Source organism: Rhinoraja longicauda, chromosome 8 (assembly GCF_053455715.1).
Source record: "Rhinoraja longicauda isolate Sanriku21f chromosome 8, sRhiLon1.1, whole genome shotgun sequence".
NCBI lineage: Eukaryota > Metazoa > Chordata > Chondrichthyes > Rajiformes > Arhynchobatidae > Rhinoraja > Rhinoraja longicauda.
This window is the reverse complement of record NC_135960.1, coordinates 39,131,211-39,152,334: the sequence shown is the minus strand read 5'-3', so window position 1 is coordinate 39,152,334 and position 21,124 is coordinate 39,131,211. Positions and strand designations below refer to the sequence as shown.

Below are 21,124 nucleotides of genomic sequence, written 5' to 3'. Positions count from 1 at the left end.
TTTCAAGATTGGGTTCAAAAGCTCCAACTGAGATTAAAGAGTTGACCATCAGAAAGCAAAGTGGGGAAGAAGGCCTCACTTTACTTCCTGCACTTGGATCTTTATACCTACAATCCTCTGTATATTTAAATATTTTCCCTCATTATCCTTACTTACCTCAAAGATAATTCCCACACTCCACAATTCAATGCAACAGCTCTCTTGATCAACATACATTCTCCCCTCAAACTTTATAAAACTGAAATCCATCTGCATGAAGCACATTAACCTGGTTAACCTGGATATTTTTATTTTAATCTTTTAATTTGATTTCCCAATTTAAAAAAAACTATTTGCGTCTTCAATAATGATGATGATATGATCAAATTGCGATAGCAATTTATCCACTTTAACTACTGAGATTCCTTCTGCAATTTAAATAGTTCCTATGCTACTTAATTACACAGATATCAAAAAGTAAAGTGAATTTTAAGACTATGAAGTTAAAATAATTCTGAGTGCAGGAAGAAGAAAGATAAAACATGAGGATTTGAATACAGGTACATCGATTCTATTTACATAATGCAAGTCATGTGGTTCCTCGTTGAATGATCAAATCACAAATAATCCATCAGAATGAGTATTTAAATCAATCTGATAAAATGAACTTTAACAAAGCTCATTCCAAAATAGCAGAGAAGGGGGGGGGGGAGGGAGGGAGTGGGGGTGGCGAGTGTTGGCATTTGAAAATTCAATGTTCATACCGTTGGGTTGTAAGCTGGCCAAGCAGAAAATGAAGTGGTTCCCCCAGTTTGCTTGTGGCCTCACGAGCAAACAATGGAGGCGGCCCAGGACAGAAATGTCAGTATGGAAATGGGAAGGGGAGATAAAATGATTAGCAACCAGGAGATTCAGTAGCCTAGGTGGACCGAGCAGCAAGTGTTCAGAGCCTTGTCAAAGATTGCCTTGTCAAAGATTGGTCTCATTGATATAAAGGTCATACTATCATCTCATTGATATAAAGGTCATGGCTGTGTTCTGCAGCTGCGGCTCACCGGCAGTCTCTCTGTCTTTTTTTGTTTTTTGTCTATTGTCATCGTTTAATGTACGTTTTGTTCTATTTTTAACTCTGTGTATGTGGGGGGGTGGTGGGGGGGTGGGGGAAACCTTTTTTCTAATCTCTTCCTCAACGGAGATGCGACCTTTACCGTGTCGTATCTCCGTTCGCGCTACGGCCTAACATCGTGCAGTCGGCGGCCTCCAGCTGGGATCGACCTTGAAGACTCCGGTCGCAGGGCCTGGACTTACCATCTCGGAGGCTTCGGCCGTGGGCCCTGCAGACCGCAACATCGGGAGTTCGCAGGTCCCTGGCTGGCGACCGGCGTTCGGGAGCTCCAGCCGTAGCAGCTTCGACCGCCCCGAAGCGCGAGGTACGATCGACCCGCTCGCAGGCCCTTCATCGCCCTGCGTGGCCCGGCCGCAGCACTTTCCATCGCCCGGTGGGGGCTCAGGACTTTCATCGGCCTGCTCGGCTCGGCCCTGGGACTTTCCATCGCCCAGTGGGGGCTCAGGACTTTCATCGGCCTGCTCGGCTCGGCCCTGGGACTTTCCATCGCCCGGTGGGGGCTTCAAAAAGTTGGGAGCCTCGATCACCTCGTGGCACCACGGGAGAAGAATGAGGAGGAGATAAGACTTTGCCTTCCATCACAGTGAGGGTATGCCTAGAGCAATCACTGTGATGGCTGTTTGTGTAAAAATTGTATCTGTGTGTCCTGTGCTTTTTTGTTGTCTACTGCCGGACCCTGACGTGAGAGGACGCTGGCGTTGTTTATTCGCCGCTTTTCTGTTAGGATAGTTTGTGTTTGTTTTTATGTTGATTGTTTTTGTAAAGCGCTTTGAGCACCCGATAAGGCGCTATATAAAATAAATGCTTATTATTATTATTATTATACCTCTCCATGGATTGTCACCTTGTTGTGGTGGAGAAGCTTGTGTGGTCCTGAGATCGATGCCGTCTGGAGCTGCGCTCCTGGTAGGGTCACCCATGGCGGTAAGGTCGAGGGGGAGGTCTCTGACACAGACATGTGTGAGGTAAAAAAAAGAGGAAAAGGGCCGAGCGCTTGCGCAAAACGTAGAGTGGGGGTCAAAAAATTGGAATTTATTTGAAAATTTACACACAAAATTACCAGTTTCAAGCTTCTTTTAGTGCATTTCAAAATAAAAACAGACATCACAAAATAATGTGAATATGTCACTGTATACTAATAACATTTTGAAGTAAATGCGCACATTAATTGATAATCAGCCCAAAAAGGTGGTAATCGGCTTTTCTGCTGTGTTTTATATTTTAACCCTGTCTTAATTAATTTAGTTATAAAATCTTGCACTTAAATTTAATATTTACGCATTACTATTCCACCACTGATTTTCTGGCACTCTTGGTTCCAGAGCTTTGATGATTTATCCAGCCGGCCAAGGAAGTCAGCTATGGGGATAGATTTGCTGGCTCCATCTGGGCTGGAGTTCCAGAGCCCCGGCCGATGAGGTTGAGATTGACTGACTTGCCCAGCCTAGGTGCCACTTTTTGGGGGAGACTTCCAGGGCACAGGGGATTTCTCGCGGAACCCCTAGCGACCTCTAGCAGAACACTAGTGTTCATTACAAGTCTATACATCAGAGTAGCTCACCCTAGATCCAAGGCGGACATCCAGAGCTGGGTGAGGGAGCTTAAGAACGCTTGGTGGACAGAAAAGGCTCTGGAAATCCAGAGACTGGCAGACTCAGGTGACACCAGAAGCTTTTTCAGTACTACTAAGGCCGTCTATGGTCCAAGCTACCGCTGCTTAAACCCCCTGCGCTCAAAGGACGGGCAGGGATTGCTGAAGGACAATATGTCCATTAACGCCCAATGGAAGGAGCATTTCCAGGAACTCCTCAACCGTGACAGCACAACTGAACCAGACATTACCAGTCACATCCTCCAAAGTCCCATCAGAGAAGACCTGGAGGAACCTTCCACTATGACAGAGGTTCAAGATGCCATCAAGAGCCTTAAGAACAACGAGGCCACCAGATGGGATCCCAGCTGAGATCTTAAAGGAAGGTGGACCGGAGCTCCTGTACCACATCCATGCCCTACTCATCTAGGTCTGGGAAAAAGAAGAACTTCCCCCAGAACTCAGAGATGCTCCAATAGTGACCATTTTCAAGAAGGGGGACAAGGCTGAATGTGGAAACTACAGGGGCATCTCACTCCTGTCAACAACAGGCAAAGTCCTTGCTCGTGTCCTCGCAAACTGACTCCTACCACAGTCTGAAGAAGTACTCCCAGAATCACAGTGCGGCTTCCGCCCATCCAGAGGTACAGCAGACATGATGTTCACAGCACGCCAACTCCAGGAAAAATGCCGTGAACAAAGGCAGCCTTTGTACATGGCTTCCATAGACCTGACAAAGGCCTTTGACACGGTAGACCGCCAGGCTCTTTGGAGCATACTATCAAGGTACGGCTGCCACAACAAGTACATCAGAATATTGAGGATTCTACATAATGGCAAGTCGGTCACATTGCTCAGCAACAGCGGCTCTGAGGCTGAGCCCTTCACTGTGGAAACGGGGGTCAAACAGGGATGCATCATCGCATCCACCCTGTTTGCAGTCTTCATTGCTGCCATACTCCACCTCATTGGTGATGAGCTGCCACAGGGGATCCCGATCCTCTACAGAACTGACGGTGGGCACTTCAACCTTAACAGGTTAAAGGCCAAGAGCAAAGTCAGCAACACCGCCATCATGGAGCTTCAGTACATGGACGACTGCACAGAGGACCTCCAGGCCATCCTGAATGCCTTTGCCAAGGCATACAGAGCCATCGGCCTAGCCTTAAACATCATGTAAGACCCAGGTCCTACATCAACCTCCACCCAACCAGCCGTGTACCTAGCCCACTATAAAGGTGGACGACACCACTCTTGAAAATGTTGACCACTTCCCTACCTTGGTAACATTCTTTCCACAAAAGCTGACATTGACTCTAAGGTTAACCATCGCGTGAGTTGTGCCAGTGGAGCCAATGCCAGACTCAGAAAAAGAGTGTTTAAAGACCGAGACCTAAAGGCTCAAACAAAACTGCTGGTCTTGCTATTATTTACTATATAGACAATAGAGAATTACACATCATCAACATAGTACTAATACAATTGGCAGCAGCCCACGGGCAGCACGGTAGCGCAGCGGTAGAGTTGCTGCTTTACAGCGAATGCAGCGCCGGAGACTCAGGTTCGATCCTGACTACGGGTGCTGCACTGTAAGGAGTTTGTACGTTCTCCCCGTGACCTGCGTGGGTTTTCTCCGAGATCTTCGGTTTCCTCCCACACTCCAAAGACGTACAGGTATGTAGGTTAATTGGCTGGGTAAATGTAAAAATTGTCCCTAGTGGGTGTAGGATAGTGTTAATGTACGGGGATCGCTGGGCGGCACGGACTTGGAGGGCCGAAAAGGCCTGTTTCCGGCTGTATATATATGATATGATATATATATATATGATATATTAGTTCTTGCCCCAGATCAAACACAAATTAAATTTAAGGATTAAAGTAAAGCAGTTATTTCTAATTTTCAGTGATACTTTCATCGTTAGAACAATATAAACCCCTCTGATTAGATGCAGTCTTATAAATAAGACAACAATGTGTAAAATAACTACCCAATGAAACAACCAGGATACGCAAGCTGTGAAGCACTGAAATAAAGCAATCAAATCCTGACATAGAGGTACTATTGTATTCTGAACATAAATTCTGTAGGCATCTGTGAATTTATTTAATCATCTCCACTGGCCTCTTCTCCCAACCTTGCCAATCTCTCAGAAATTCTTATTGCTTTCACAGTAAACTCAATTTTAAACTGGATAAGTGCATGAAACAAAAAGAGAATAAAGGATAAGGACTTGCACAGATTTTAATTAAAATGTGAATATGTTATATTATGAATTTCATCTCAGTTCTGAAATGGGACAAAATATAAACAGAAACAAAGGGAACAAAATAATCTCAAAACAAGTTGATAATATGTTGGCGGTCTGAAATAGAACAAAAAACACAATTCTATCGATCTAGCGCAAAGAAAAAATAAATTCAATAAAAAGTGCTGGAAATGTACTGCAAGACAGGTAGCACCTACAGAGAGGGAAATAGAGTTACTGCGACAAATCGGTGTGCTTTCTTCATGACTGGGGGAAACTTGAAAATAGGGTTATTGTTGAAACGATCACTGTATTATTCTCTTCACAAAATCACAAAGCCTGACCTACTAAGCAATAGACAATAGGTGCAGGAGTAGGCCATTCGGCCCTTCTAAGCAGTTCCAGCAATGTCTGTTTTTATTTCAGATTTGCATCATCTGCAGGTTTTATTGGTTTTAGAATAAATAACTCTCTTTTGGCCATCATGGGCATGGATGACTGAAATAGCCTCACTACAGTAAATTTCAATGACTCTTACAAAGAAATAGTCAGAAGCAAGATAAAAACATGGGTAATGTCAAAATGTTATTAGAGTTAAAGACAGTGAAATCAGAACAGGAATGGAAAACCAATTGAAGCAGCAACTTCAATCAGGTTCCACAATGTATTTACACCATCAAAAAGATCAAATGTGACCCAAGGACATTGCAAAGTGCTTTACAGCCATGAAGTAATTTAAAAGTGCATTCCACTGGCATAGTGCAGAACGCAATTGTACTGTGTTCTAAAATGCCAACAAGAAGACAACCTATTCGTACTACCCTACTTGAAAGAGAGTGGAGTTAACAGGCTGCTTATGGTGAGAAGTTTCACAAAGCGGTAGCGCGGCAACATTGGAATCATACAAGTGTGAGAAAATAACTGCAGATGCTGGTACAAATCGAAGGTATTCATTCACAAAATGCTGGAGTAACTCAGGTCAGGCAGCATCTCAGGAGAGAAGGAATGGGTGACATTTCGGGTCGAGACCCTTCTTCAGACTGATGTCAGGGGGGCGGGACAAAGGAAAGATATAGGCGGAGACAGGAAGACAGTGGGAGATCTGGGAAGGGGGAGGGGAAGAGAGGGACAGAGGAACTATCTAAAGTTGGAGAAGTCGATGTTCATACCACTGGGCTGCAAGCTGCCCAGGCGAAATATGATGTGCTGTTCCTCTAATTTTTGGTGGGCCTCACTATGGCACTGGAGGAGGCCCATGACAGAAAGGTCAGACTGGGAGTGGGAGGGGGAGTTGAAGTGCTCAGCCACTGGGAGATCAGATTGGTTAAGGCGGACTGAGCGCAGGTGTTGAGCGAAGCGATCGCCGAGCCTGCGTTTGGTTTCGCCGATGTAAAGAAGTTGACATCTAGAGCAGCGCATGCAATAGATGAGGTTGGAGGAGGCGCAGGTGAACCTCTGTCTCACCTGGAAAGACTGTTTGGGTCCTTGGATGGAGTTGAGGGGGGAGGTAAAGGGACAGGTGTTGCATCTCGTGCGGTTGTAGGGGAAAGTGCCCGGGGATGGGGTGGTTTGGGTAGGAAGGGACGAGTGGACCAGGGAGTTACGGAGGGAACGGTCTCTGCAGAAAGGGGAGGGGATGGGAAGATATGGCCAGTGGTGGGGTCCCGTTGTAGGTGACGGAAATGTTGGCGGATGATTTGTTGGATCCACTGGCTGGTGGGGTGGAAGGTGAGAACAAGGGGGATTCTGTCCTTGTTACGAGTGGGGGGGAGGGGGAGCAAGAGCGGAGCTGTGGGATGTAGAAGAGACCCTAGTGAGAGCCTCATCTATAATGGAAGAGGGGAAGCCCCGTTTCCTGAAGAATGAGGACATCTCTATTGCCCTAGTGTGAAACACCTCATCCCGGGCGCAGATGCGGCGTAGACGGAGGAATTTGGAGTAGGGGATAGACTTTTTGCAGGGGACCGGGTGGGAAGAAGTGTAGTCCAGATAGCTGTGCGAGTCAGTGGGTTTATAGTAGATGTCAGTCACTAGTCTGTCTCCTGTGATGGAGATGGTGAGGTCCAGAAATGGGAGGGAAATGTCGGAGATAGTCCAGGTATATTTAAGGGCAGGATGGAAATTGGAAGTGAAGTGTATGAAGTCAGTGAGTTCTGCATGGGTACAAGAGGTAGCACCAATGCAGTTGTCGATGTAGCGGAGGTAGAGCTCGGGGATGGGGCCAGTGTACGCCCGGAACAGGGATTGTTCGACGTACCCGACAAAGAGGCAGGCGTAGCTAGGGCCCATGCGAGTGCCCATAGCTATGCCTCTGGTTTGGAGGAAGTGGGAGGAGTCAAAGGAGAAGTTGTTAAGGGTAAGAACCAGCTCTGCTAGGCGGAGGTGAGTGCTCGTAGATGGGGATTGGCTGGTTCTATGGTCGTGGAAGAAACGGAGGGCTTCGAGACCATCGTTGTGGGGGATGGAAGTGTAGAGTGACTGGACATCCATGGTAAAGATGACGGAGTGGGGGCCTGGGAACCGGAAGTTATCGAGGAGATGGAGAGTGTGTGAGGTGACTTGGACGTAGGTGGGGAGGGATTTGTCCAGGGGGGATAGGATGGAAATCATACAAGGTTGAATTATCTTAAAATTGTAATGTGGAGGAGAAAATTAGAAAGTTTAGGTGGATAATGCAAAGGAAAGTAGTGATGCCAGGAACAAACCCTAATCCTGCTTCGGAACATCATTCTGTGTTACGTTTGGACAAGGTTAGAAATCCTGTTAGATTATGTTGCAGGATTAAGGATCATGGTAAGTACGTGGTTTAGAGAGCTGCAAGAAGTAGTCTGACAGTTGAGAAGAAAGTTTTTCCACCCTAAACTTTTTCTACACTAATCATTAACCTGATTGACTTGTAATGACCTAATCATTCCCTTTTTTAAACATACAATATTAGCATCCTCTAGACTAACAGCAACAGATTCTTAACTACAAAGTAATGGAAAATGATTAATTTTTTTCTTGTTTTGGTACACAGGAAACCAATTGCAGTGGCTCTGGTTACATTTCAAAAGATATTCCTGCAAAGCCCTTAAGGTTATGGATACCAGTGGTGGAGGGATTTAAATCAGCTCACTTAAATGCTGGAATTAGAAGACAATGGAGACAGGGAGTGTAGCCAGGCTGGATGAAGTTAAGGAGAAAAGGATGGCCAAGGGTTTGGCATGACAAAATAATATAGCAGAATCACAAAAGGGGAGCAGTGAGAGAGGATGTTGCTGAACTCTCATAGAAACATAGAAAATTGGTGCAGGAGGCCATTCGGCCCTTCGAGCCAGCACCGCCATTCATCGTGATCATGGCTGATCGTCCCCAATCAATAACCCGTGCCTGCCTTCTCCCCATATCCCTTGATTCCACTAGCTCCTAGAGCTCTATCTATCTCTTAAATCCATCCGGTGATTTGGCTACCACTCGTCGGAGAGAGGATGTCTAAGTAGACATACTTAGAAGAGATTTTGCAGTGGAACGGACAAAATGTGTAGGAAAGAAGTGCAGATGCTGGTTTAAAATCGAAGGTAGACAAAATGCTGGAGTAACTCAGCTGGTCAGGCAGCACAAAAATTTATAATTTTGACGGTATTTTCCAGGTAAGAACGTACGTGTTGTGTGTGTGACGAGTGTATGCCGGAGGCTTGCTTGTCCTCCAGAATGCTTGAGCAACTCCATGCGTCACACCCTTTGACCTATTGACCTACCGTGCAGGACCCTATACATTCATGAACTGAAATTGGTAATGACTGGATCATTGCAAAGAGAATGATATTGGAGGTGTTACAGTGTGAAAATGTTACACATATGATTTATTCTAGCTATGAGCAACAACAATGTAACTAACAAAAGTGAATATAAACACCTACCAAGCACAGATAACACAATTGTTTAGTTTTGTACTAAATAGAATGTGATAATTAATATAAAAGCATTAATAGGCATCAGAAAGAATATTATCACTTGCTGGTAAATTTACCATGAACACACTTAAAATTATAGAACAATTATCTTTCAAATAATGTTGGTCGATACTAGATTTTTCAGCCAATTATGATTATAGATTCTGCATTTTCAACCTACTGCAGTAGACGTCAAGATGAAACATTTACTTGAGGTGGATGTACCTCATGGGTGGTGAATGGAGCAGAGATGATAACTTACATCACATCTTGAGAAGCTCTATGTGAGACGAGCAGCTTAACAACATCCACATGTCCATTCTTTACTGCATCATGTAAGGGAGAATCATTTTCATATCCTGGTGTGTTCACGAGTACACCAAACTGCAGTAACAACTGTGCAACCTTCACATGCCCATGGTTACAGGCTTCATGCTATAAAAACGCAAACAAATATTAATGACTTAAGGAGGACCTGCACAAAAATCACAATGTCAACAACTTGTCAATCAAAAAATATTTTGTAGTTCATAGAATCATAGTCATACATGAAGGAAACTGGCCCTTGAGCCCATGACAAAAGCAAGCTTGCCAAATGCACACTGTTAATTAACACATTTCAAATTTCTAGTGGATAAACAAATAGCCTTGAATTAAATAATATTTAATGAACATCTTTTTAAATCAACTATCAGACTTTATCTTACACTAAATGTTGTACCCGTTATCCTTAATCTGATTACTGTGGACAGCTTGATTGTAGTGTTTTCTTTGACACTATAGCACGCAAACAAAAGCTTTTCACTGTCGCCCAGTACACGTGACAATAACAAACTTAACGAAACTAAGCAAGAATTTTCTCAAATCATCTGACACTGATTGGTCTCATAATAATTATTGTCCCAAGTGAGAATTTTACAGAGATCAACATGAAGATCAGATAGAGAAGCTTGCGTAGAGGCAAGAATGAATAGATTCTATGCTCTCCGGAGTTTTAAAAAAATATAAAATTGAGAGGCCTTCTTAACAAGGCAGATCTGCAAGATTTTTTCCAATGGTTACGAAATCTAGCTTTCTAAACAAGCTAAATATTGAGATGGCAAAGACAGAAAATTAATTCAAATGCAGTTGATGCTGACATCATGCAGTCAAAAGCACATGCAGTAAAAGTTCTTGAACTGCATCTGCTCATCACTTGCCACTTAAAAAGTAGGTGCTTTTCTTTGACTAGACCATGTAAATCGGTACCTTTCACTTTTGGAACATCAGCATTCACTTGATGAACTTACAAACTAAAAGATATAATCGTCTTTTAGAATATCTCATACAACTGAAACTGAAAATAAAATCAACTTTTGGAGCAAGATGTTCTCTCACTTACAATGGGCTCCTTCACAAAAATCAATAACATTTTCAGAAAGTGATCCAATATTGAATTTGGCACTGGGAAACAAAGAAACCATCTGACTGTATTTCTTTCCTCCAGCTCCTGATCCATTGTCAATCTCACTCAACTTTGAATGCAAGAATGATCATTACATTGATTTTAAACACTAGCATTGCTTCAAGTAACCCCTGCATTCCCTTTTTCTCCATCCCTCTCCCACCCAAGTGGTACCAACTTCTCATTTTCACCCAGCAAATAGCTAACAATGGCCTGTTTCATTTATCATTGTTACTTTTTTGCGTATCTTTCATTCATTGTTGTATATCTTTCGACATCATCGTCTATATCTCCCTTTTCCCTTTCCCATGACTTTCAATCTAAATAAGGGTCTCTTACCCGAAACGTCACCCATTCCTTCTCTCCAGAGATGCTGTCTGTCCTACTGAGTTACTCCAGCATTTTGTGTCTATCTTTGGTTTAAACCAGCATCTGTAGTTCCTTCCTACACACTACTAGACTTAATACCCTGACTGATGAAGACCAATATGCCAAAAGCTTTCTTGACCACTCTATCTACCTGTGATGCCACTTTCAAGGAAATATATAATCGTACTCCTTGATACCTCTGCTTTACAACATTCCCCAGGGCCCTGCCATTCACAGTGAAGGTCCTGGCCTGGCTTGACTTGTTAAAATGCAACATTTCACACTTATCTGCATTGAACTCCATTAATCATTCCTCGGCCTACTTGCCCAACTGATCAAGATCCTACTGTAATTTTTGATAAACATCTTACTATCTACAATGCATGCCCCGTAGAAAACATTTTTGTGGAAACTGTTTTCTGTAAAACCAAAAAGCCTGGTGATATAGGAAATGTTAAACAAGAAAAGAACACATTGTAAATATTCAGCTGGTCAGATAGCACCCATGACAAGAGAAACACCGTTAATATTTCAGCTCAACGACCTTTCTTCACTCTAAAATGTTAACTCTAATTCTCAATTCACAGATACTATCTAACCTGTTGATTATTTCCATCTTCTCTTTCTGAAGCTTTCTGTTAGGTATTTCAATCCAACGAAATAAGTAGGCATTGCTACTTTTATCTATCTAAATTGTTTCTCCTTATAGACAATAGACAATAGGTGCAGGAGTAGGCCATTCAGCCCTTCGAGCCAGCACCGCCGTTCAATGCGATCATGGCTGATCACTCTCAATCAGTACCCCGTTCCTGCCTTCTCCCCATACCCCCTCACTCCGCTATCCTTAAGAGCTCTATCCAGCTCTCTCTTGAAAGCATCCAACGAACTGGCCTCCACTGCCTTCTGAGGCAGAGAATTCCACACCTTCACCACTCTCTGACTGAAAAAGTTCTTCCTTATCTCCGTTCTAAATGGCCTACCCCTTATTCTTAAACTGTGGCCCCTTGTTCTGGACTCTCCCAACATTGGGAACATGTTTCCTGCCTCTAATGTGTCCAATCTCCTAATTATCTTATATGTTTCAATAAGATCCCCCCTCATCCTTCTAAATTCCAGTGTATACAAGCCTAATAGCTCCAGCCTTTCAACATACGACAGTCCCGCCATTCCGGGAATTAACCTAGTGAACCTACGCTGCACGCCCTCAATAGCAAGAATATCCTTCCTCAAATTTGGAGACCAAAACTGCACACAGTACTCCAGGTGCGGTCTCACCAGGGCCCGGTACAACTGTAGAAGGACCTTTTTGCTCCTATACTCAACTCCTCTTGTTACGAAGGCCAACATTCCATTGGCTTTCTTCACTGCCTGCTGTACCTGCATGCTTCCTTTCAGTGACTGATGCACTAGGACCCCCAGATCTCGTTGAACATCCCCTCTTCCTAACTTGACACCATTCAGATAATAATCTGCCTTTCTATTCTTACTTCCAAAGTGAATAACCTCACACTTATCTACATTAAACTGCATCTGCCATGTATCCGCCCACTCACACAACCTGTCCAAGTCACCCTGCAGCCTTATTGCATCTTCCTCACAATTCACACTACCCCCCAGCTTAGTATCATCTGCAAATTTGCTAATGGTACTTTTAATCCCTTCATCTAAGTCATTAATGTATATCGTAAATAGCTGGGGTCCCAGCACCGAACCTTGCGGTACCCCACTGGTCACTGCCTGCCATTCCAAAAGGGACCCATTTATCCCCACTCTTTGCTTTCTGTCTGTCAACCAATTTTCTATCCATGTCAGCACCCTACCCCCAATACCAAGTGCTCTAATTTTGCCCACTAATCTCCTATGTGGGACCTTGTCGAAGGCTTTCTGAAAGTCGAGGTACACCACATCCACCGACTCTCCCCTGTCAATTTTCCTAGTTACATCCTCAAAAAATTCCAGTAGATTTGTCAAGCATGATTTCCCCTTCGTAAATCCATGCTGACTCGGAATGATCCTGTTACTGCTATCCAAATGCTCAGCAATTTCGTCTTTTATAATTGACTCCAGCATCTTCCCCACCACTGATGTCAGACTAACTGGTCTATAATTACCCGTTTTCTCTCTCCCTCCTTTCTAACAAAATAGAAATCGGACAATGCTATGGCTTCTGTTGCAAAATGTGCATTTCTCCTAGACCAAACTAAGTCATAACAATACATGTGGGCATAAATTTAGATCATACTTTGATGTACAGAGGGACGATGGGGTCCCAAGTCCATAACTCCCTGAAAGTGGCAGCATGATTAGAGCAGTAAAGAAGGCATATGGTACGCTTTTCTTCTTTGTTTGGCACATTATTAGCCGGGGAGAGGTTGGACAGACCTGGATTGTTTTCTCTGGAACTCCAGAGGATGTGGGAGACCTGATAGAGGTATATAGAATTATGAGAGACAAAAATAGGATAGACAGTCAAAACCATTTTCTCAGGATGGAAATATCACATGCTAGAGGGCAGAGCTTTAAGATGAGAGGGGCAAAGTTTAAAGGAGATGTGCGGGGCAAGGTTTTTGTTTTACACTGTGGGCTAGGAACGTGTTGCCAGGAATGGTGATTGAGGCAGATGTGATTGTGACATTTAATAGACTTTTGGACAGGCATATAGATATACAGGAAATTAAGTGATATGGATTATGTGCAGGTAGATAAAAGTTGGTAAGAGGGGCGCAGCGGTAGAGTTGCTGCCTTACAGTGCCAAAGACCCGGGTTTGATCCTGACTATGGGTGCTGTCTGCACATAGATTGTACGTTTTCCCTGTGACCACGTGGGTTTTCTCCGGGTGCTCTGGTTTCCTCCCACATTCGAAAGATGTGCAGGTTTTTAAGGTTAATTTGCTTCTGTAAATTGTCCTTAGTGTGTACGATAGAACTAGTGTACAGATGATCACTGGTCAGCATGGACTCAGTGGGCTGAAGGGCCTGTTTCCTTGCAGTATATCTAAGATAAACTAAGTTGGTCTTGGCATTATTTTGGGCACATACATTGTGGGCCACAGGGTCTGATCTTGTGCTGTACGATTCTATGTTCTACTTGAATGGTCATTAACAAGTAATATATCAATAATATCAAGTAATAAGTTATTTCAGTCATATTTGCATTTTTAAATCAGATGTAGATATTTTAACGCTCCAAAAATTGGGTTCACCAATACATACCAAAGGCGTCCATCCTGCATTGTCCTTGATGTTTGGATTAGCTCCATTCTCCAAGAGCTGCTCAACTGCTGTAACGTCCCCCTGAAAAAAAGCAGTATGATCACACTCCTTATATATATTTAATATGCATCTTAAAACGTGTTTTAAAGCCCACAAACTGTATGGTAATCTATTCAATAATTTACTTGCGTTTCTATAAATTATAAACTTCACATTTCATGATAATCAACATGCAGTTTTTACAGAGATCTTCAGCTTTTATTATCTGATTGAATGGTGCCACAACAACAATTTTGCTCTCCATGTCAGCAAGATCAAGGATCTGATCATTGACGTTAGAAAGGGAATGCTGAGGAATTACAAATCTCTCTTCATCAATGGGTGGCTGTGGAGGAAAATAACAACTTTAAGTTCCTAGGTATGCATATCTCTGCGGCTCTATCATGGACGCAACACATTCATAAAGACTTTCAGAAAGCCTTCGACAAGGTCCCACATAGGAGATTAGTGGGCAAAATTAGAGCACATGGTATTGGGGGTAGGGTACTGACATGGATAGAAAATTGGTTGACAGACAGAAAGCAAAGAGTGGGGATAAATGGGTCCCTTTCGGAATGGCAGGCAGTGACCAGTGGGGTACCGCAAAGTTCGGTGCTGGGACCCCAGCTATTTACGATATACATTAATGACTTAGACGAAGGGATTAAAAGTACCATTAGCAAATTTGCAGATGATACTAAGCTGGGGGGTAGTGTGAATTGTGAGGAAGATGCAATAAGGCTGCAGGGTGACTTGGACAGGTTGTGTGAGTGGGCGGATACATGGCAGATGCAGTTTAATGTAGATAAGTGTGAGGTTATTCACTTTGGAAGTAATAGAAAGGCAGATTATTATCTGAATGGTGTCAAGTTAGGAGGAGGGGGAGTTCAACGAGATCTGGGTGTCCTAGTGCATCAGTCAATGAAAGGAAGCATGCAGGTACAGCAGGCAGTGAAGAAAGCCAATGGAATGTTGGCCTTCATAACAAGAGGAGTTGAGTATAGGAGCAAAGAGGTCCTTCTACAGTTGTACCGGGCCCTGGTGAGACCGCACCTGGAGTACTGTGTGCAGTTTTGGTCTCCAAATTTGAGGAAGGATATTCTTGCTATGGAGGGCGTGCAGCGTAGGTTCACTAGGTTAATTCCCGGAATGGCGGGACTGTCGTATGTTGAAAGGCTGGAGCGATTGGGCTTGTATACACTGGAATTTAGAAGGATGAGGGGGGGATCTTATTGAAACATATAAGATAATTAGGGGATTGGACACATTAGAGGCAGGAAACATGTTCCCAATGTTGGGGGAGTCCAGAACAAGGGGCCACAGTTTAAGAATAAGGGGTAGGCCATTTAGAACGGAGATGAGGAAGAACTTTTTCAGTCAGAGAGTGGTGAAGGTGTGGAATTCTCTGCCTCGGAAGGCAGTGGAGGCCAGTTCGTTGGATGCTTTCAAGAGAGAGCTGGATAGAGCTCTTAAGGATAGCGGAGTGAGGGGGTATGGGGAGAAGGCAGGAACGGGGTACTGATTGAGAGTGATCAGCCATGATCGCATTGAATGGCGGTGCTGGCTCGAAGGGCTGAATGGCCTATTCCTGCACCTATTGTCTATTGTCTATTGTCACACTCCTTTTCAACAGAGATACTGCCGGCCTGCTGAGTTACTCAAGCATTTCATGTCTATTTTCACCATAATGATCAAAAACAATTTCATCCCAACAACCACAGGCTCTTGAACACTATACAACATTAACCTGGACAAGCTAGATGCAGGAAAAATGTTCCCAATGTTGGGCGAGTCCAGAACCAGGGGCCACAGTCTTAGAATAAAGGAGAGGCCATTTAAAACTGAGGTGAGAAGGAACTTTTTCACCCAGAATTGTGAATTTGTGGAATTCTCTGCCACAGAGGGCAGTGGAGGCCAAATCACTGGATGAATTTAAGAGAGAGTTAGATAGAGCTCTGGGGGCTAGTGGAATCAAGAGATATGGGGAGAAGGCAGACACGGGTTATTGATTGTGGATGATCAGCCATGAGCACAATGAATGGCGGTGCTGGCTCGAAAGGCCGAATGGCCTCCTCCTGCACCTATTTTCTATGTTTCTATAACCTCAACTATGAACTTCTACGGACTCTATTTTGTTACAATAGCATTGTGATTATTAATTTAGTGCTATTTTGTTTATTATATATTCTCTGTTTATCATTACATATAACAATGAAACACTCTTGGCAATCTCACGTACTCCAGTTACACCAGGTAATCAATTCTCTCATCTTGGAACCAGTTACAAATATCTCTTGTGAGCTATGTCTAAACATAGCAATAACATAGTAAAGCTAAAACAGCCATACCAATTTGTCCTTGCACTCTCAAAGGTTGATGCACAGTTCCAAGTTCCTACACCTGCTAAATTTTTACCATTCAATTAAACGATCTCTCAGATGTTTGGCCCAAACTGCATCATGTATTTCTATATAAGGTCAATATTGATTAATAGAAGAGGGGTCTGAATATTCACCTCTAGGGTTACCACAACTTTCCACCAATCAGAATTCATCTAAACATATACGTGCGAGAGTTATATATAATTAGGAATTGATTATTTTGATTTTTATAAATGTTTGATAAAATTGAATAAACTGGTATTAAATCAAGTGACTTACTAACTTTTAGTCTCCAAACAGGTTGAGAACCTTCCCAATCAATATTGCTCCAAAAGCGATTTGTACACTTACATAACTTCCATGATGGACATTACAGTATTCCATCCATCATGATAGAATATCAAAAGGATACTCATAGCTGGATTCCCATGAACCTCAGGGCTCTCTCCAAGTACCAAATTTACTTTTCCTTTATTACTCACTGTATTGCAATGCATTAGAATTTATGTTCAAACTTGCTGTGTGGCATACTTCTCGCTGCAGGGACTTTATTGCAAAAAAAGTTTAAAAGAGTTAAAATCATCTTTTTAAATGGGTCTCCAATTGCATTATTACCCAAACAAATTTATAACCAATGTCCTGGCCTTGTAAAAGAATAAAATCAGAAAGGGCAAAGGGAGAATGGGGCCGAATGGTAATGGAACATTTTAGATAGCTGCCATTGTGGTTTTGAAGAAAACCAAAGCATGTGGATGTATCTGCCCGAAGTCCACGATTTACCGCTGTTGCAAGAGCATTCTGATAACAGAGGAATGTTGGTGCCTTTGTGAAATCTGTAATGGGTTAATTAGTGTAAATAAACAATGCAGAAAAAACTGTATAAAAGATCACTTGAATCTTTGCTCTGGGAACAATCTAGTTTGACGAATCCCAACTGCCTTATTATTTATTAGGTGTCCTTAAATAAAGTATAGCCTTGATTGCATTACTCGATCCTTGTGGTATATTTTAAAGTTTTCTTTAACAGTCTACCTCATGATTTATTCTCAATCTAGTTCGTGTTTCTGTTCGCAATATGCATAGTTAACATTTATTATCATGATGGTGTATTACTGGTGGGGGAAAACAAATATTGTTTCCTGAATAGTTTTTGTTATTTTTTTAGAAACTTTTTAAATAAGTTAAAACCACAAACAATCTATGTACAATCATTATTTGACACAGAATGTTTCTAAAATTATTCAACTATTTCAACAAGAATTTGGGATAGAAAAATACCTTATTTACAAAAATTAAAAAATGACCAATTATTATTTCCTGCAATCTGTTCCAGAAAGCAAACCAAAGGAATATACTTTATGTTCATGGAAAAGAGGCAGTGTAGCAGTGGAGAACAATGTACCTGATAGTAAACAAGGCTAATTCTACAGAAGAAACAGCCACCAGATATGGCCAACAGGGACAAACATGTGTTTGCGATAACAGAAACAAAGTGGAGTGGTGTCCCTATTTGGAAACATGACTACACTTGACCACAAACCAAACAGATCAGTCAGTGTAAGCAAAATAAAATTATATTAATAGGTATGTTAATAGGGGGGGGGGGGAGGGGGGTGTTACCCATCATAGAGAATATAAAATAAAGAAACATTTATATAAATACTGGTATTTGTTGACATTGGACTACTGTCTACTACTGTCTCTCAGCTGATGAACCAATACTCCTACACGTTCTTTCAACTTTTATTGGTATACTGTACCTTTATTGAAGCGATGTGTAGTGGAGTTTCACCTTTGTGATTTCTCTTCATCGAGGGAGTAAGAGGAGAGATTGGAGTTGTCGTAAAACTTCCAACCAGATTGCTTTTAGGTGTAGATCGTGGTGTGCATGGGGATTTCTGTGTTCGATGTTGTTTTTTCTCATCGTCGCCTCTGTTCAAAGGTGTGTTGTAGCTGTTGTCTGTTGAAGAAATAGCTTGTGTCTCATTAATAGCTTCGCTCAACTCAGATTTAAGTCGTAGTGGAGTTGCAGATTGATGTTGTGTGTCTGATCTAGATGGATCACACACATTCTTACTGCAACTTGGCGATGTTTTAGGGCAAGAACTCTGACCTTTTTTGATCTTTTTTGAGGGGGTTTTCGAGCTAGAATCTGATGATTTTCTTGATCTTTTAGCACTTGCATGTGCTTTGGGTACTGGAACAAGATGTTGCTCATCGAAGATTTGGGCCAACTGTCCTGGAGAAATAACCTTGCAACTGGAGGTTACTGCTTTTTTACTTGCTTCAGAAGGATTATCTGCCATTCTTTTGATCATAGGCTCTATCTTGGAATCAATTACATTGTGATCCGGTGAAATTGAATCTGAATGGCCCAATCCTTCAGCAGTATCATCTGAAACTGCTTGTCTTTGACTGCTACAAACCAATGGTTGACTGCAAAATGAGACAATTCTGTCCTGATCCATTTCTCCAGCACTGTCATTCTCTCCCTCTATGTTCATGATTGTTCTTTTTCCAAAACCCCAATCCTTATTAATATCAGTCAATCTTTTCCGAACTCCTTGTTTTGACTTGTCTGAAGTCGTCTTCTTCGGTGAACCATATGGAGGTGATGGCGATGATAAGAATTCAAACACAGAAGATGGCTTTCCATTAATATCAGAACTTGGAGTTATCTTTTGAGGCTTCTTCACAGCATTCATATCCAGAACACACTTCAATTTTCTACTGCGTGGACTAAACCACGTTCTTATTTGCCATTTTTTACCAGTTTTTCTTTCAGCTTTCATTTCTGGTGTAGCTGGGTTAGTTTTATCAGCTAAAAATCAACAAAAGAACAATGATTAAAAAATGACAAAAAAACAAAATGTTTGTTTTGGAGACACTTTCAGTAAATTCACAGGAAGAGGGGTCCAAATTTCCCTAACTAATACCCTCTGCCCCACTTTCATGTCCTTTACAAATATTTTATCCCATGTCCTTTACAAATATTTTATCCCCCCAAGGAGATAGATTAAGCAAAATAACTTCCAAATTTTATCCAGTCCTGTGTCTTTTCCTACTTTTGTAATATCCCAGGAGCCCTGTACCCAGTCATTCCAACTTGAGCCACCATATCAATTTTATACTTCCAACTCCACTGTTAAAGATGTCCATTCTTTTGGCTACTTAAAGCTTTTGGTTACTATTTATCTGCAAACCTACAAAACACACAAGTACATTTCTCTACATGAATTTCTATGTCGCAATGTTTTTCTAAGCATTCCTCTCTGCAAGCAAAGCTGAAATGGAACTCTTAAATTCACAAAAACAGAATGAGAAATAATCCAATAAGGATATTCTACCGGAAAATGTCCTAGCTTAGATCTAATAATTTACCGCACAAATTCTTCCATATGCTGTTTTCCCAGATATTTTCTGACAACTCAGAAGGCTATTTCAGCCTCGCAAGTTGATGTTTAGGAAAATAACTGCAGATGCTGGTACAAATCGAAGATATCACAAAATGCTGGAGTAACTCAGTGGGTCAGGCAGCATCTCAGGAGAGAAGAAATGGGTGACGTTTCGGGTCGAGACCCTTCTTCAGACTGATATTCTCAAGTTGATGTTGGCTCGCAGAGCAATCCCACAGCCATTTATTTTTTTCCTGCATCCCTGCAGCCCCCAGATTCTACTTCGGATGGGCAATTTACAGTGACCGATTAATCTACCATCTACACATCTTTGGGATATGGGCAGATACTACAGTACCCAGGGAAAACCCATGCAGTCATAGAGAAAATATATATTGAAGCAGTATTGAGCTGTGAGATAGCAACTCTACTTACTGTGACGCCCAATACAAATAGCTTCAATGAACAGTTCTATTCCTCTACTTCAAAGTCAGGCATTCTTTTAAGGGTTCCATTTCTCGATTTCTTTTCACTCAATATATGGACTCAGCCTGATCCATCACAGCTCTCCCCATCATCAAAAGCATCTACACAAGGCATTACTTCAAGCCAGTAGCAGCAAGTATCTCAACCATCTGGGCCTTGATCTTTACTCGCCAGAAGTTCCACATGACCAAGTTCACAAACAGCTATCAGATATGTACAATTTTCAGATTTGTGAACCAACCTGCACAATCAAATTCCTACCTTGGACCATCACTCTGATGCCATGTACTTGTTTTCCCATTGTGTAGTTTTTGCACCCTTTTCTTTTGTAGTCTCTATTTTTTACACTGTCTTGTTGAACGCGTAGTTTGTGTTTTGTATGTTGTCATCTGTGGCTATGTGCCTGTGATGCTACTACAAACTAGATTTTTTATTGTGACTGTACATCATTGTACCTGTGCTTATGACAATAAACTTTGCTTGTCTCATGATGGATGAAAATGTCTCCTTACAGACAATTACAATAAAGGTAAAACTTATGTCACTAAATGCTTATCCTCAATTCAGATCTCCCAACATTTGATTTTACAAATTTATTATTTTGATGCCCAAAATTCAGAATTTTACATCAAAATTCATAATATGGCACGTAATGCAACTTGTCAGCAATAAAAAGGTATGCACGCCAAATGCGCGTAAGCGTTGCGCTACATTCATGTGTGAAAAACAACTATTATTTCCAGCAGTCTGTAGTTCTTGACTACATGTACAATGTCAAGCCTATTATGAGTATATTCTGTTATTTATAGAAAGGTTATTGAGCAGAGATACTTTTTGCAGCACAAAGAAAAAAAAAATTTTTTTTTTTTTTCTATTTTGCTTTTTCCTTCCACATCCCAATTCTCGTGGTATTGAATAAA

At 42.0% G+C, this 21,124-nt stretch overlaps 1 protein-coding gene across 2 annotated transcripts in view; it reads right to left on the bottom strand.

Annotated features, from left to right (window-relative positions):
• bard1 (BRCA1 associated RING domain 1) overlaps positions 1 to 21,124 on the bottom strand; it is a 144,963-nt gene that overhangs the window by 91,552 nt on the left and 32,287 nt on the right. For both annotated transcript variants that reach the window (XM_078404477.1, XM_078404478.1), the window contains 3 exons: positions 18,084 to 19,144; positions 13,904 to 13,984; positions 9,140 to 9,312 (listed from right to left, as the gene is read on the bottom strand). In XM_078404477.1, the coding sequence (XP_078260603.1) occupies positions 9,140 to 9,312; positions 13,904 to 13,984; positions 18,084 to 19,144 (1,315 nt within the window). The remainder of the gene's footprint in view (positions 1 to 9,139; positions 9,313 to 13,903; positions 13,985 to 18,083; positions 19,145 to 21,124) is intronic.